The 12510-nt window shown below is 34.9% G+C and overlaps 1 protein-coding gene across 1 annotated transcript; it reads right to left on the bottom strand.

The window, feature by feature from the left end:
• Nucleotides 1-259: 259 nt before the first annotated feature.
• Nucleotides 260-10941, bottom strand: dhtkd1 (dehydrogenase E1 and transketolase domain containing 1). The gene is made up of 17 exons (XM_026203238.1): nucleotides 10647-10941; nucleotides 10295-10447; nucleotides 9027-9238; nucleotides 8694-8888; nucleotides 6787-7056; nucleotides 6464-6635; nucleotides 5326-5524; nucleotides 4927-5239; nucleotides 4671-4755; nucleotides 3708-3847; nucleotides 3406-3556; nucleotides 3192-3298; nucleotides 2933-3097; nucleotides 2753-2835; nucleotides 2258-2427; nucleotides 1292-1377; nucleotides 260-1149 (listed from the first exon to the last, which is right to left on the bottom strand). Exons 1-17 carry the CDS (start codon nucleotides 10819-10821, stop codon nucleotides 1048-1050), a joined length of 2778 nt encoding a protein of 925 aa, XP_026059023.1. The 5' UTR covers nucleotides 10822-10941; the 3' UTR covers nucleotides 260-1047.
• Between the last annotated feature and the right edge of the window lie 1569 nt (nucleotides 10942-12510).

Genomic DNA, 12510 nt, shown 5'->3' on the forward strand with positions numbered 1-12510 from the left:
TTAAAAAGACAAATAAACACTTAAATGTAGGCCCATATTTGGGATATTTTCTTCTTTCCAATGAAAGACTTTAAGGAAGCAAAATAGCTCAAAATCTCATAATTGACTGGTGCATCAAATAAAAGCAATTTTAATTAATATTACCAGCCTAATATTCCAAAACGGAATACACAGTAATACTTTAGCTTTTTATGAATTCACTTTTCAAAGTTATACTTTTTTCACAAATGTCTAGGTACATGAATTGTAATTCATTTGGTAAATTATCAGCATTTTTTCCTTTTTTATTTTATTTTTTTATCTCCAGAATAAGTATTCAAATACAAATTCAGTTACATCCACGCAACACTGTGACTACTGAGAACAATTCATATAATTCAACATTATAAATTGGATTGGATGGGTTTATCATGGGCAAACATTCATGGCAACGTAAACTAGTTATCAAACGGCAACTCTGCATACAAAGTTTGATCTCTGTAAAATTTTTGAGAGGTATTATTTTTCAGTTAACACTTTCACTTCGTAAGCACGTAACAATCAATTATTTTTTTGTTGCCTGCCACTGATTCTACATTCCAAGCAGCCCTTAATTCACATGCACACATTTAATGCACCAACGATTTGATCGTGAGCCACTGCCAGTTCACAACACAATATTCATCTCATCGCAGTGACAATAATTATCAATATTCTCTTCTTTGCCTCCATTTAGTCTTCCGCCCTCTGCATGTAGTTCAAATTTAATTTAAAAGTGCTTGGAAAACATTTTCTACATATCTTCTATAGAATAACATTTTTGTGTGCCAAATATTACTAAAATCATTACTAAATATCAATTATGGTTGTTCTGAAGAACCGATTTAGATATCTGTAAGAAATCTTCAGCCAACAGATGTTCCCTTGTTCCTAATAAGGGGACGCATTAAACAGTCAAACCTGCAATACGCCTCGGTTTAGGCAAACAGAGCTCGACATTTGTTGTCAGTGTACCAGTCACAGCTTGTTTGCTACAATAAGACGATCATTTCTTGAAGTTGCGTGGTTTCAGGAGAACGACGCGGTCAGGATGGCTTCATGCTGCTGATGGTGGAGAGTCCCGATGCCCACAGCAGGAGCGGGTAATGCTGGTCTGCTGACTGACCTCAACTGAGGAAACAAAATGACGAGATCAACATCAATCATTTTGCAATAAATCAGTGTTCATTTGACGAATGCCGTGATTTCAAGCTAAGATGTGATTGAGGAATTAGCTAAGAGGCCTTCTGTTAGCTGAAGTGGTGAACCTGACCTTGCAGGCTAACTGTTTCTCAAATCTCGGAGACACAAATGACCAGCAGCCCATGTTCTGTGGCTCCTCTTGACTCCAGATGAACTCTGTAATGGAAAAGGAAAATATATCATGTGATGTAATATGATAAATGCATTTGTTTCCAATAGTGTTTGCTATTTTCATGTTCACAACTAGCAACACAACACTGTAATAGGAAATAAATATACAAAACTGTACAAATTTGTGTGTGTGAGGGGGGGGGGGGGGTATTTTTATTTATATGAATTTTTTTTATATATGTATTTAATTTAAAATAAGTGTATTTTAATTTTTTTTTATTTATCAAAGATGCATTAAATAGATTCAAAGTTATTTTAAAAGACATTTCTAATGTTTAAAAAGCTTTAACACGTTCTTTTAATCTTCTATTCATCAAGAAAAAACGAATATATCATAGTTTGCACAATAATTTTAAGCAGCACATCTGTTTTCAACATTGATAATAAGAAAATGTTTCTTGAGCACAAAATCTGCATATTTCTAAAGTAATAAAATAATAAAATATATTTAAATAGAAAAGTTATTTTTGCATATTTCTAAAATAATAAAATATATTTAAATAGAAAAGTTATTTTAAACTATGTTAAATTAGCTTTTCCTTCATTTTTGAAATACTTCAAATGCAGACTGTTTTTTTTTATTATTTAAAATTGTTCATGTGTATAATAAACAGAAATATCAGGTAAAACTGTATTTTCATTAATCAGATTCAGTTATTTTTAAATGATTATATTTAATTAAATAATGAAAAACATATAGTTGTGTATTTACTTTTTCATCTGTGTAGTGTGTAGTTCATGAACATTAAGATTTTCGCAACACCTCTGCATTGGGAACACATTTCCAATTCCTTACAAAGGCCCCTCACAGAAGACAATGATGAGACTGTTCCGTGAATAAAAGATGCGTATATGGCCAACTCACCTTTGGCGTTTGGGTATTTATTTAGCTCCTGTTGCAAGGCTTCTGTAGGGAAAGGACACAGTTCCTCCACCCTGATCAGCGCCGTGTTTCTTTCTGCCTCTGGTAACGTCTCTCTATGTTTCAGCAGGGCATAGTAATGTTTACCTGAACAAAACAGAACCCGCTGCACACTGCAAGACAAGAGCAAAAGATACGGAAAGAAAACAATACTTTTATTCAGCAAGGATGCAATAAATTATTTAAGGTGACAGAAAAGAGGTTTATTTTATTACTAAAAAAGTCCTATTTCAAATAAAGGCACTTTTATTAGCAGCACAGTTGATAATTAGAAATGTTTCTTGAGCAGGATCATGTGACACTGAAAGGACTGGAGTAACGATACTACAAATTTAGCTTTGCGTCACAGGAATAAACTACATTTGAAAATATGCTCCAATAAAAAAATAATAATTTACGTATTCTTCTTCTTTCGAAAAAGGGACTGAATGAAGATACCTTGCAGCGTTTACAGAAGGATCACCAATGACAGGCTTAAAGGAAGTTCCTGGTCCCATATCAGCCAAGCTTGATACTGCCCCCTAGTGAAAAAAAAGGTGATTATTCCTTATTAAAACAACAACACAAAACATTTTCACCCAAAAATTTATATAAAGGATATTCATATCTCTAACGCACAGAAAAGCGCAGCAGAGTCTTAGGAGAGGCCACGATCAGCGGCTTCCTGAAGTTTCGAATCATCTGTCTCCTCAAAAGGTGGAAGTACTGAGCTGGAAGGGTAGGATTGACCACTGCCATGTTCACCGTGTCACCGTCCACACCTTCCTCTTTACTGTCACAGAGCTGCGGGAGCAAGAGAGTGCGGTTACACAGATTATCAGTGACATTGGTCAATTAAGTCTGTGCTTTTCCTGTAAGAGAGCATGCGTTAACTCACCTGTAAGAAACGCTCGATTCGGCAAGACGAATGCTCTGGTCCGGCTCCGTCGTATCCGTGTGGCAGTAAGATGACCAACCCACTCTGCAAGAGCCATTTCGCCTCACCTAAAAAAGACGTTTTTGTCTGGCTCTAAATATGTATTTATCTATTTGATTAAAGGTTGTGCAAATTATTCTGTGATCGTTAGTATTTAATTGCATTTTATTTTTACCTCCAGTGAGGAAAGTGTCAAATATTATCTGGGCACCGTTGAAGAAGTCTCCAAACTGAGCCTCCCAGATGGGCAGCAGTCTGGGCTGAGCAATGCTCATTCCATACTCAAACCCCAGAACAGCTTCCTCTGAAAGAGCACTGTTGCACACCTGCGAGGAAACACACACACACACACACACACACACACACACATAATTATATGCAGTAAATGTGCTGGCCACTCAGCTCAGGAATAAGGAGCAGCTGTTGTATTGAGTTATAATTCAAAGCCATCACATTATCTGGTTAGGCTCGGCTCACCTCCAGGTGGCCTTTCTGTTCAGAGTCGATGTGATTGAGGGGGATGTACATGTCGTTGGTTTCCTGACACACAACCATAGCGTGACGCTGACTGAACGTCCCCCGGCCAACATCCTGACCACTGATACGGATATTAAATCCTGCATTAAATATATACATACATATTTTTTTACTTTTTGATGTTAACATTATTTTCATGTACACCGTTGATCAAAAGTTTAGGGTCAGTAGGATGGGTTTTTTTTTAAAGACATTATTCTACAAGGATGCATTAAATGGATAGAAGTGACTTTTACATTATTATAAAAAAAGATTTCAAATAAATGCTGTTCTTTTGAACATTTTATTCATCCATCAAAATATTAAGCAGAACAACTGTTTTTAACACTGAAATGTTTCTTAAGCATATAAAAATTATATTATTATATTTATATTATAATAATTATATTATATATATACACACACTGTATATATATATATATATATATATATATATATATATATATATATATATATATATATATATGTGTGTGTGTGTGTGTGTGTGTTTGTATATTATATATATATATATATATATATATATATATATATATATATATATATATATATATATATATATATATATATATATATATATATATTAATTAATTAAATAAATTCACATAAGATACATCTTTAAACTGGCCACAAACTTTTGAATGTTTAATTTATAATTCATTTAAACTTTTATAAAAGGTAGAAACTGTACACTGTACATTTGCAAACAATTATTGACTTTTATATTATCATCATTAAACTCAAGAACAGGTTTATGAGTTTGAAATTATTAAAATATTATCTGGAAAATATGTAGTTTGTATTAAGCGGACAAAGAATCCTTTCAAATAGAGTACCGTTAAAATAAATGATCTGTTATATAAGGAATATAAATTCAGTGCAAGGAGGGAGAAATGAAGACTTCACCCTGGCAGAGCATTGAGCCAAACGCCAGGGCTTCCGCTGTGGACCAGTCCAGTTTTGTGCCCTCCTCCAGTTTCTGCAGGCGTGCCTGAGACAAATCAATCATACAGACTGCATCAATTCTTTACTGATTTTTGAAGAGCCATTCATATATATATAAAAGTTAAACCGCTCAACTGTCATGTTGCTTTTCTTTTACAAAATGCCATAAAACAGCACAGAATGGGGGCAAAGATCAAGCGAGATGTTCTTTTAATACCTGCACGTGTGTTTTTCTCAGATGACTGTGCAGTTGTATCTCCTCAGGTATGTCTACTGATTTGGCTCCTACGAACTGCAGCAGGGGCAGCGCTACACCCGTGTCCCAGAGCGAGACTCTGTTCTGGGGCTCCACCAGGTCTCCCCAGCACCCCTGGAGGTTGGTGGGCGGAGGGCTGTAGAGGGTCATGTTGTTCAGCCGCTCGTTGAGCATAGCGTAGTAGGTGGTCTTGATCTGAGCACGCTCTTCCTCTGTCATCAGACCCTCAGCGATGAGCTGGTCGGCATATGAATCAGGGATACTTTTTCTCGACCTGAAATGGCAAAGAAAATAGGTACATTAAATGAAATAAAAAAACAAATGCTACTTTCCAAAACCGTGACTGGTAGAGGTACCCACCGAATAATTTTATACATAGCGGGGTTGGTGAAAAAGGGCTCGTCCAGCTCATTGTGCCCCCACTGGCGGTAGCATAGCAGGTCTACAATAACATCTTTTCTGAAACGTCGCTGGTATTCCACGGCCAGGCGGGTCGCCCTGAGGACATCCTCAGCATCATCACCGTTCACATGGATTATTGCACATCCCACCATTTTACCTGAGCAGCAACAAACAGAATTGAATAAAAAAAAAAAAAAAAAAGTTTTTAAATCATGTTATTTTACTTCAGCTAGTTTCCAAGTACGGTACACATTTCAGATTTTTATTTAGTTTAATTCTATGTACTAAAAAAATAAAATAAAATAAATAATACCGTATATAGAAATAAAAAAAATACCGGATAAAAATGAGAATAACAAAATTGCTATAAAAACTTTAACTAAAATTCAAACATAAAATATAAACTATTAAAATATATAACATAAAATAGAAATATAAAAACTAAACTAAAAATTCTATATATAATGTCTTAATGAAACTAAAAATAACATTGGTGTCGGAATTCAGGCATGTGATCAGCTAAAACAAAAAAAGAAAGCCAGTTGTTTTTTTTACCCATTTACGATGACCATACATAAAAATAATAATATTTCATTATTTAAATTATAAATAATGCAAATAAAAAAACAATGCATATAAATAAATGCCTTTCCAACTACTGTGGCTATTTTCATGGCAATAAATATTATGGCTGAATAATATCACGTTTTTACAATTTAGACGACGTATGTAAATAAAATTCAATAAAATTTGTTTCAAAATTAAATTAAAGAAATATCATTACTGCACTAATACTACTGTATTGTCATAAATATATTACTATTATTAATAATAATTATTAATACTTTTATTTTAAATGTACATCAATACAATTACAATCCTAATAGTATCTAATAGTCGTAATTTATTTGCTTTTAAATTATTTTTATCAAACTTAAAACTGCAGAAAAAGGTGCAGTCACATTTCCCATTGTTGGGTGAATTAATAATATAATATAACCACAATATAATTTCCTATTATTAGGATTGCAAAATGTGATTGAAATGTAACCTGCCCAATTATTTCATTTATCTCACACCCCTGACAAATACATACCAACATCACTACAGTACAGAGATGATCGGCCCCTCTCTGATGGAGTGGTGTAGCCCACTTGATTGTTCACGATGAGGTGGATGCTTCCACCTACTCTAAAATGGGGGAGATTTGACAGGGTGAAGGTCTCTGGTACTATGCCCTGGCCTGAAAACGAAGCATCGCCATGAACCTGTACGTAACAGATAAAGAAAAACTGTAATGTTATAACATTACCACAACTACTTTATATTAGCATGGTGTATAATGTTATAGTCAGTGAATTTACTAATCCGGAAACTAAAACATAACTAAAACCAGACTGATTGATCTCTGCTCGGGACCTGCAGGCAGATGACTTTATCTCCTGGTTGTGCATGAGGGTCAGTGGAGTAATCGCCGTCCTGTTTGACTTGCTGCCGGCCACGAGTCTTTCCTTGCGTCACGGGGTTGATGGCCTCCAGGTGGGAGGGGTTCGGCAGCATAGTGACGTGGAGAGGGTTTCCCGCCCCAAAGTCCAGCTCCACCGTGGAGGTCAAATGAGACAGCACGTCTCCAATAGAGGGAGAGTTCTCCGGAAACTCGCTGAGACCCCTCATTTTACGGAACATGAGCTGAGGGCGAGAAATGAAGATGGGGTTGGCTCGTCAAAAGCTTAGTGATGGCTGCAGGCAATGACTCAATTATAATGTTCTCCCAGAACTTTCCGTTACAAAATAAACTGTCATTTCTTGGAGAACGAGTCTATTGATGTAGAATGAGGAGGTGGAGAATGTGACTCAGAGGATTAGGTGTTAAGAAGAAACAATGCCTTACACAAACATGACTGACAAGGAAGAAAAACAAGGAACCGATTCCAAACCGAAGATGTGCATGCAAACACAATTTTAAGGGACAAATCATGCAAATATTTTATTCTGTTAACATTTACTCCCCCTCACGTCGTTCCAAACCTCTAAGACTTTCTTTATAACATAAAAGAAGATATTTTGAGTTTATAATGGAAGTCAATGGTCACCAAAACCGTTCAACATTATTCAAAATATCTTCCTTTATGTTCCACAGAAGAAAGAAATTCATACAGGTTTGGAACAACATGAGAGTTAGCAAATAATGAGAGAATTTACATTTTTGTGTGAAATATCCCTTTAAGAGTCATCACATACAGCAAATTAACCCAATAAGATCAGTAGTGAAAACATTACATTGCATTAATATAGTACAAGCACATTTCCATTACAATCATGTAAGTTTACCAGCATAACATTTACATTCATTTTAAATTGATATGCGCCACTGATTATTGTGACTTCATTAGTGTAGAATTTTTTCTTTTTGTTTACTCATTTATTTGTATGCATTGTTTTTTTGTTTTTGTTTTTTGTCTTAAAGGGATAGTTCACCCAAAAAAATAATAATTTGACAGGAAAGCACAGGTGCAGAGTTGGGAACAGGATTGGCAAAGGACTATGAGTCAGGACTTGAACAAGTGGCCAGATTGTATTATATGTCACTGTGCTAACCACAAGACCTTAAGCATCATTGTCATTAATTACTCACCCTCACACCGTTCCAAACCCATAAGACCTTTGTTTATCTTCAGAACACAAATTAAAATATTTCTGATGAAATTCAGAAATAGAATGCAACGCAACTGACACGTTCAAGGTCCAGAAATCTGACAACAGTGGTTCAACTGTAATTAACTCTCAGGAACACACATCGTAGACTGGCATGAAAGAGAAGGAACTGATGAATAAAGTCATTACTATTGTTTTATTTGAACACAAAAGTATTCTTGTAGCTTCATAACATTACGGTTGAACCACTGACGTCACATGGTCTATTTTAATGATGTCCTAACTACCTTTTTGAGCCTTGAACGTGATAGTTATGTTGTGGTCTATGCAGGGTCAGAAAGCTCTCAGATTTCATCAAAAATAAGTACATTTTTGTTCCAAAGGGTCTTACAGGTTTGGAACGACAGGAGGCCGAGTAATTAATGACTTTGGCTGAACTATCCTTTTAACTAAAGCACCTCTAAATGCTACCTTTAGTATATAAAACACATTGTTTTGAAATACTAAAACGGTTAATCTCCAGGATTAAATATAATGTGTTCTCTATGTGTAGACTGTATATATTGACTTAATATGTTACAGCAGCAGGCTATCTAGACATGCTTTAAACTGTAAAATAATCCAGTCTATACAGTTTTCAATCTAGATAGGCAGAAGAAATAATTATTAACCTCTGGAGGGAACTGCAGTAGTCCGGTAAGCAGGTTGAGGCGTCCGCGGTGAGGCATTCCCATGACCACGTCTGTCACTCCACTGTACGCCGAAGAGCGGAACAGCTCGTAGAAAAACCCCATCATGCTCTCTGCTCCCTCACCTCCATATCGTTTGACAGTGGCAAACTTGGTGGCTAAAAAGTGGTCGAATTCCTTTAAAAAAAGCAAACACAGGTACATTTGCTGATGCCAGTGAAATCACGTGTGTAATGATTTACATGCTATTCAAAGCGTAACAGGCATCCTGAGGCATTCAAAGAAAAAGTGTCTAAATGCAAACTGTTGTGTTACCTGTGATTCGAGCATCAGTTTAGCCAGCTGTCTCCTCTCCTCTGGCGAAAACGCCTCTTTCTTGAGCTCCTCAAACCGGTCGGAAAACCACTCTCTTTCCTGCAAGCTCTGGAGCTGAGTGGTTTCCACTGAGATTCTCCCACAGTATGTTCTCTCCAGATAGGCCACTACCTCTTCTGTGGTCGCCTCGGCTTTCCCAAAATGCCGCAGTCCTGCAATAAAGACAAGAGGAGATGTAAGGAACTAAATGGGCCAAAATAAAGGAGTGTTATTTAAAAATATTCTGTGGTAAATACAACTCAAACTCAGTGGCTAATTGCCATATTATCATTATATTAGGATATTTGATTGCAGATACAGATTAATCAGACATTATACTACTATCAATTTATAACTTTTTATTTAAAAACTAAACAAATTGAATTTAGAACACTATAATATATAAAATGTTTTTATATATTATAGTGTTAAATTTTGTGATTTTAAATTGCAATCACATGTGTCATCTTAAATAAATAAATAAATGAATAAATAGTAGTGCTGTCAAAGATTAATCGCGATTAATCCCATACAAAATAAAAGTTGTTTACACAATGTGTGTGTGCATACTGTGTATATCTATTATGTATATATAAATACAAACACATCCATGTACATATATTACATTTCTTTATATATAAAATAAAATATAAGAATATAAATAAATGTACATACATGTAAATATTTTAAAAATATATACTGTATGTGGTTGTATTTTATATGCACATAATAAATAAACACGGTAGACAAACATATATTATGTAAACAAATACTTTTATTTTGGATGCGATTAATCGTTTGAAAGCACTAAAATAAATAAATACATAAATAGATAGATAAACACAATCAGATTAAAAATAATAATATTGATAAAAATAACTAATAAATGATTCAAAATTAATAAGATAATAATAAATAATAATAATAATAGCATTATAATTAAAATAATAACGTTATTATATAAGAGTGCACACCCTAATTCCTTTCACCTGGACTATTTTTTTCCCCTTACTTAAGTTAATGCTATTACTGTAAACCCATTTCTGCAAAAAACTGAACATGTGGAAATTATTTATTGTGCTAATCGACATGTTCTACTAAATACATGCTCCCATATACCGTTAGTTCCCAGACTTTTGAACCCGGAACATACGTTTAGTAATATGTAAGAAGTATTTTATGATCAATTTCAAAATGTTGTAAATTAGCAGGAATCGAGCAAAACTCACCATTGGTGTTGAGGACTCCATGAACGGCTCTGTTCAACAGGCCGATCTCCGGAACACTGTCCAGCACAGGGGTTTCGGGGAGTAAGGGGTTAATTTTAGCTACCTTGTGTCCATGTGCTCGATAGGCCTCCACCAGTCTCGCCAGTCCGTGATCTGTTTACATCAGACAGCCGTGAATTCAGCTTGTAACACATAATCACACTCCTTATGCTAGCACTGCAGGTTTTGCTTTCCATCTCTAATGTTTATGCAAATTTAGGAATGCATCACGCTACCGTTCTGAGGTCTCTGAAGCATGAACATTATAATAACACAGACATTATTAGAGGCAGGTTATTGTTAAGTTATCAACCTTGGTTAAGCGCGGCGATCTGCGGAAGTCCAGCGTCTTTCTCCGGAACCTCTCTCGGTCTGAAACCATAGACTCCCCGGTGAGTGTGGTATAAACTCGCTAAAAACGGCCGTCTGGCACCGAAAGAACGGTGCAAAAGTCGATGTAGGTTCATAAGCATAATGCCCCCTGACATGGCGGAAATAAATAAAAAAGACTCCGATAAAATATGATAGAAAGTTTCGCTACGAGCCACGCATTCTAGCGCGCAGCCATATTAAACGATAGCGGTGAGCAATACGTGAATGAATCACTCTTGTGAGTCGAATCTTCAGAACGAATCAGTCTGAATTCAATGAAACGGATAGAATCCGAATCAACAACTGACCGGGAGCGTTTACATTGACAATTTAACTGCTAACTTAAAACATTTATAACTTCAAATATCAACTAAACGCATTGATTAGTTGTTAGAATAAGATGATTTTGATCGTTATCAGGCTACTGCTCTCCATGTAATGTAACTAATTGACTCGTTAAACCGCGAAAGATCTGTAGACTTTTAATTAACTCAGCAAATCCTTAATCTGAAAACTGTGTATAGCTAATAATGTAGCACATAATATTTAGGTTTAAATAACTGTGTTTTATTAGATAAATAATGGACACTTTCTTAAATATAATAAACACCCTGATTGATAAAAAAAAATATATACAAAAACGCAATAAACTGTGATATAGGAGCACATAGAACATGTATCGTCTTGTTAGGAAGGAAGGAACCACGTAGGTAAAATAATATATGAATCGATCTTTTGAACCGGTTCTTTGAAATGAACTGTTCAAAAGAACCGATTGGAGACATTGAATCGCAGTGAGCATCACTAATACACAGTGGCAGAAGGGGAGGTGATGATTTGCTCATCGCCTATTGGTTGGAATTGAGGCTTTGGTTTGTAAGAGGGTTTGGATAGGTCAACTGGTTTATGTCTACTTAGAATATATGTTTAGCAAACTTCTAGACAAATGTTTTTTTGAACTGAGGGGTGTTTCTAAGAAGTTGAGTATGTATATGACAAAGACAGTTTGTTTATTGGTGATATTGACTTACTTAAGGACAACTGCACACACAGATATATATAGGCTTAGGTGAAAGAATGCCTATTGCGAAACTGTGTATTATGAAATTTATACCAGAACTTACAGTAGCATGGAGGATTTGTTACAAATACTAATTAACCAAAATAGCGGGACTGCGGGAGCATCTCATAAAAATACATTTATTGCTATTTTTAACACAGTAAAATACAAATAATATTTTGTGTTTATCTTAAAATTATTGTTTTCATTTTCAAGTTTACAGTTTGTATCTCCCAGAAACATTCACCTCAAGGTCTGCAGACTGGTCACAGCATGATGCCATGTTACTTTTGGATAAGATGTTGAGTTGTCTTTTTTTTTTTTTTTACCAAGTCAACTGACAAGTTATTACAAATGCCTCCTTTTCAATATTCTTGTCAAATAGGCCACTCACTCACTGTGCTTTCTGTACAATGTCTGTAATCTCCTGGATGCATTAATAATTTAAAGGTTAACAGAAACAAAAAAGTGAAAAAAACAGTTACATACAGTAAGTAATAATTAAAACTGCATTAGAAATTTTGCATTAGCAATTAAACATTGGGGTGGGTGTTCTTTTATTTCTTTTATCAGTCATTTTTTCATTCATTCCTTTATAAGCTAATTTTGTTATAGAATCCAGTGGAACAACAAAGAGTATAAAGTCTTCCCATACAATAAATTGTTATTATTATTAAAAATGAAAACATACACAATACACATACACAAATATGTACATATATAAACATAATAAAAAATACAAATG

This window comes from Carassius auratus, chromosome 25 (assembly GCF_003368295.1).
Source record: "Carassius auratus strain Wakin chromosome 25, ASM336829v1, whole genome shotgun sequence".
Lineage (NCBI taxonomy): Eukaryota > Metazoa > Chordata > Actinopteri > Cypriniformes > Cyprinidae > Carassius > Carassius auratus.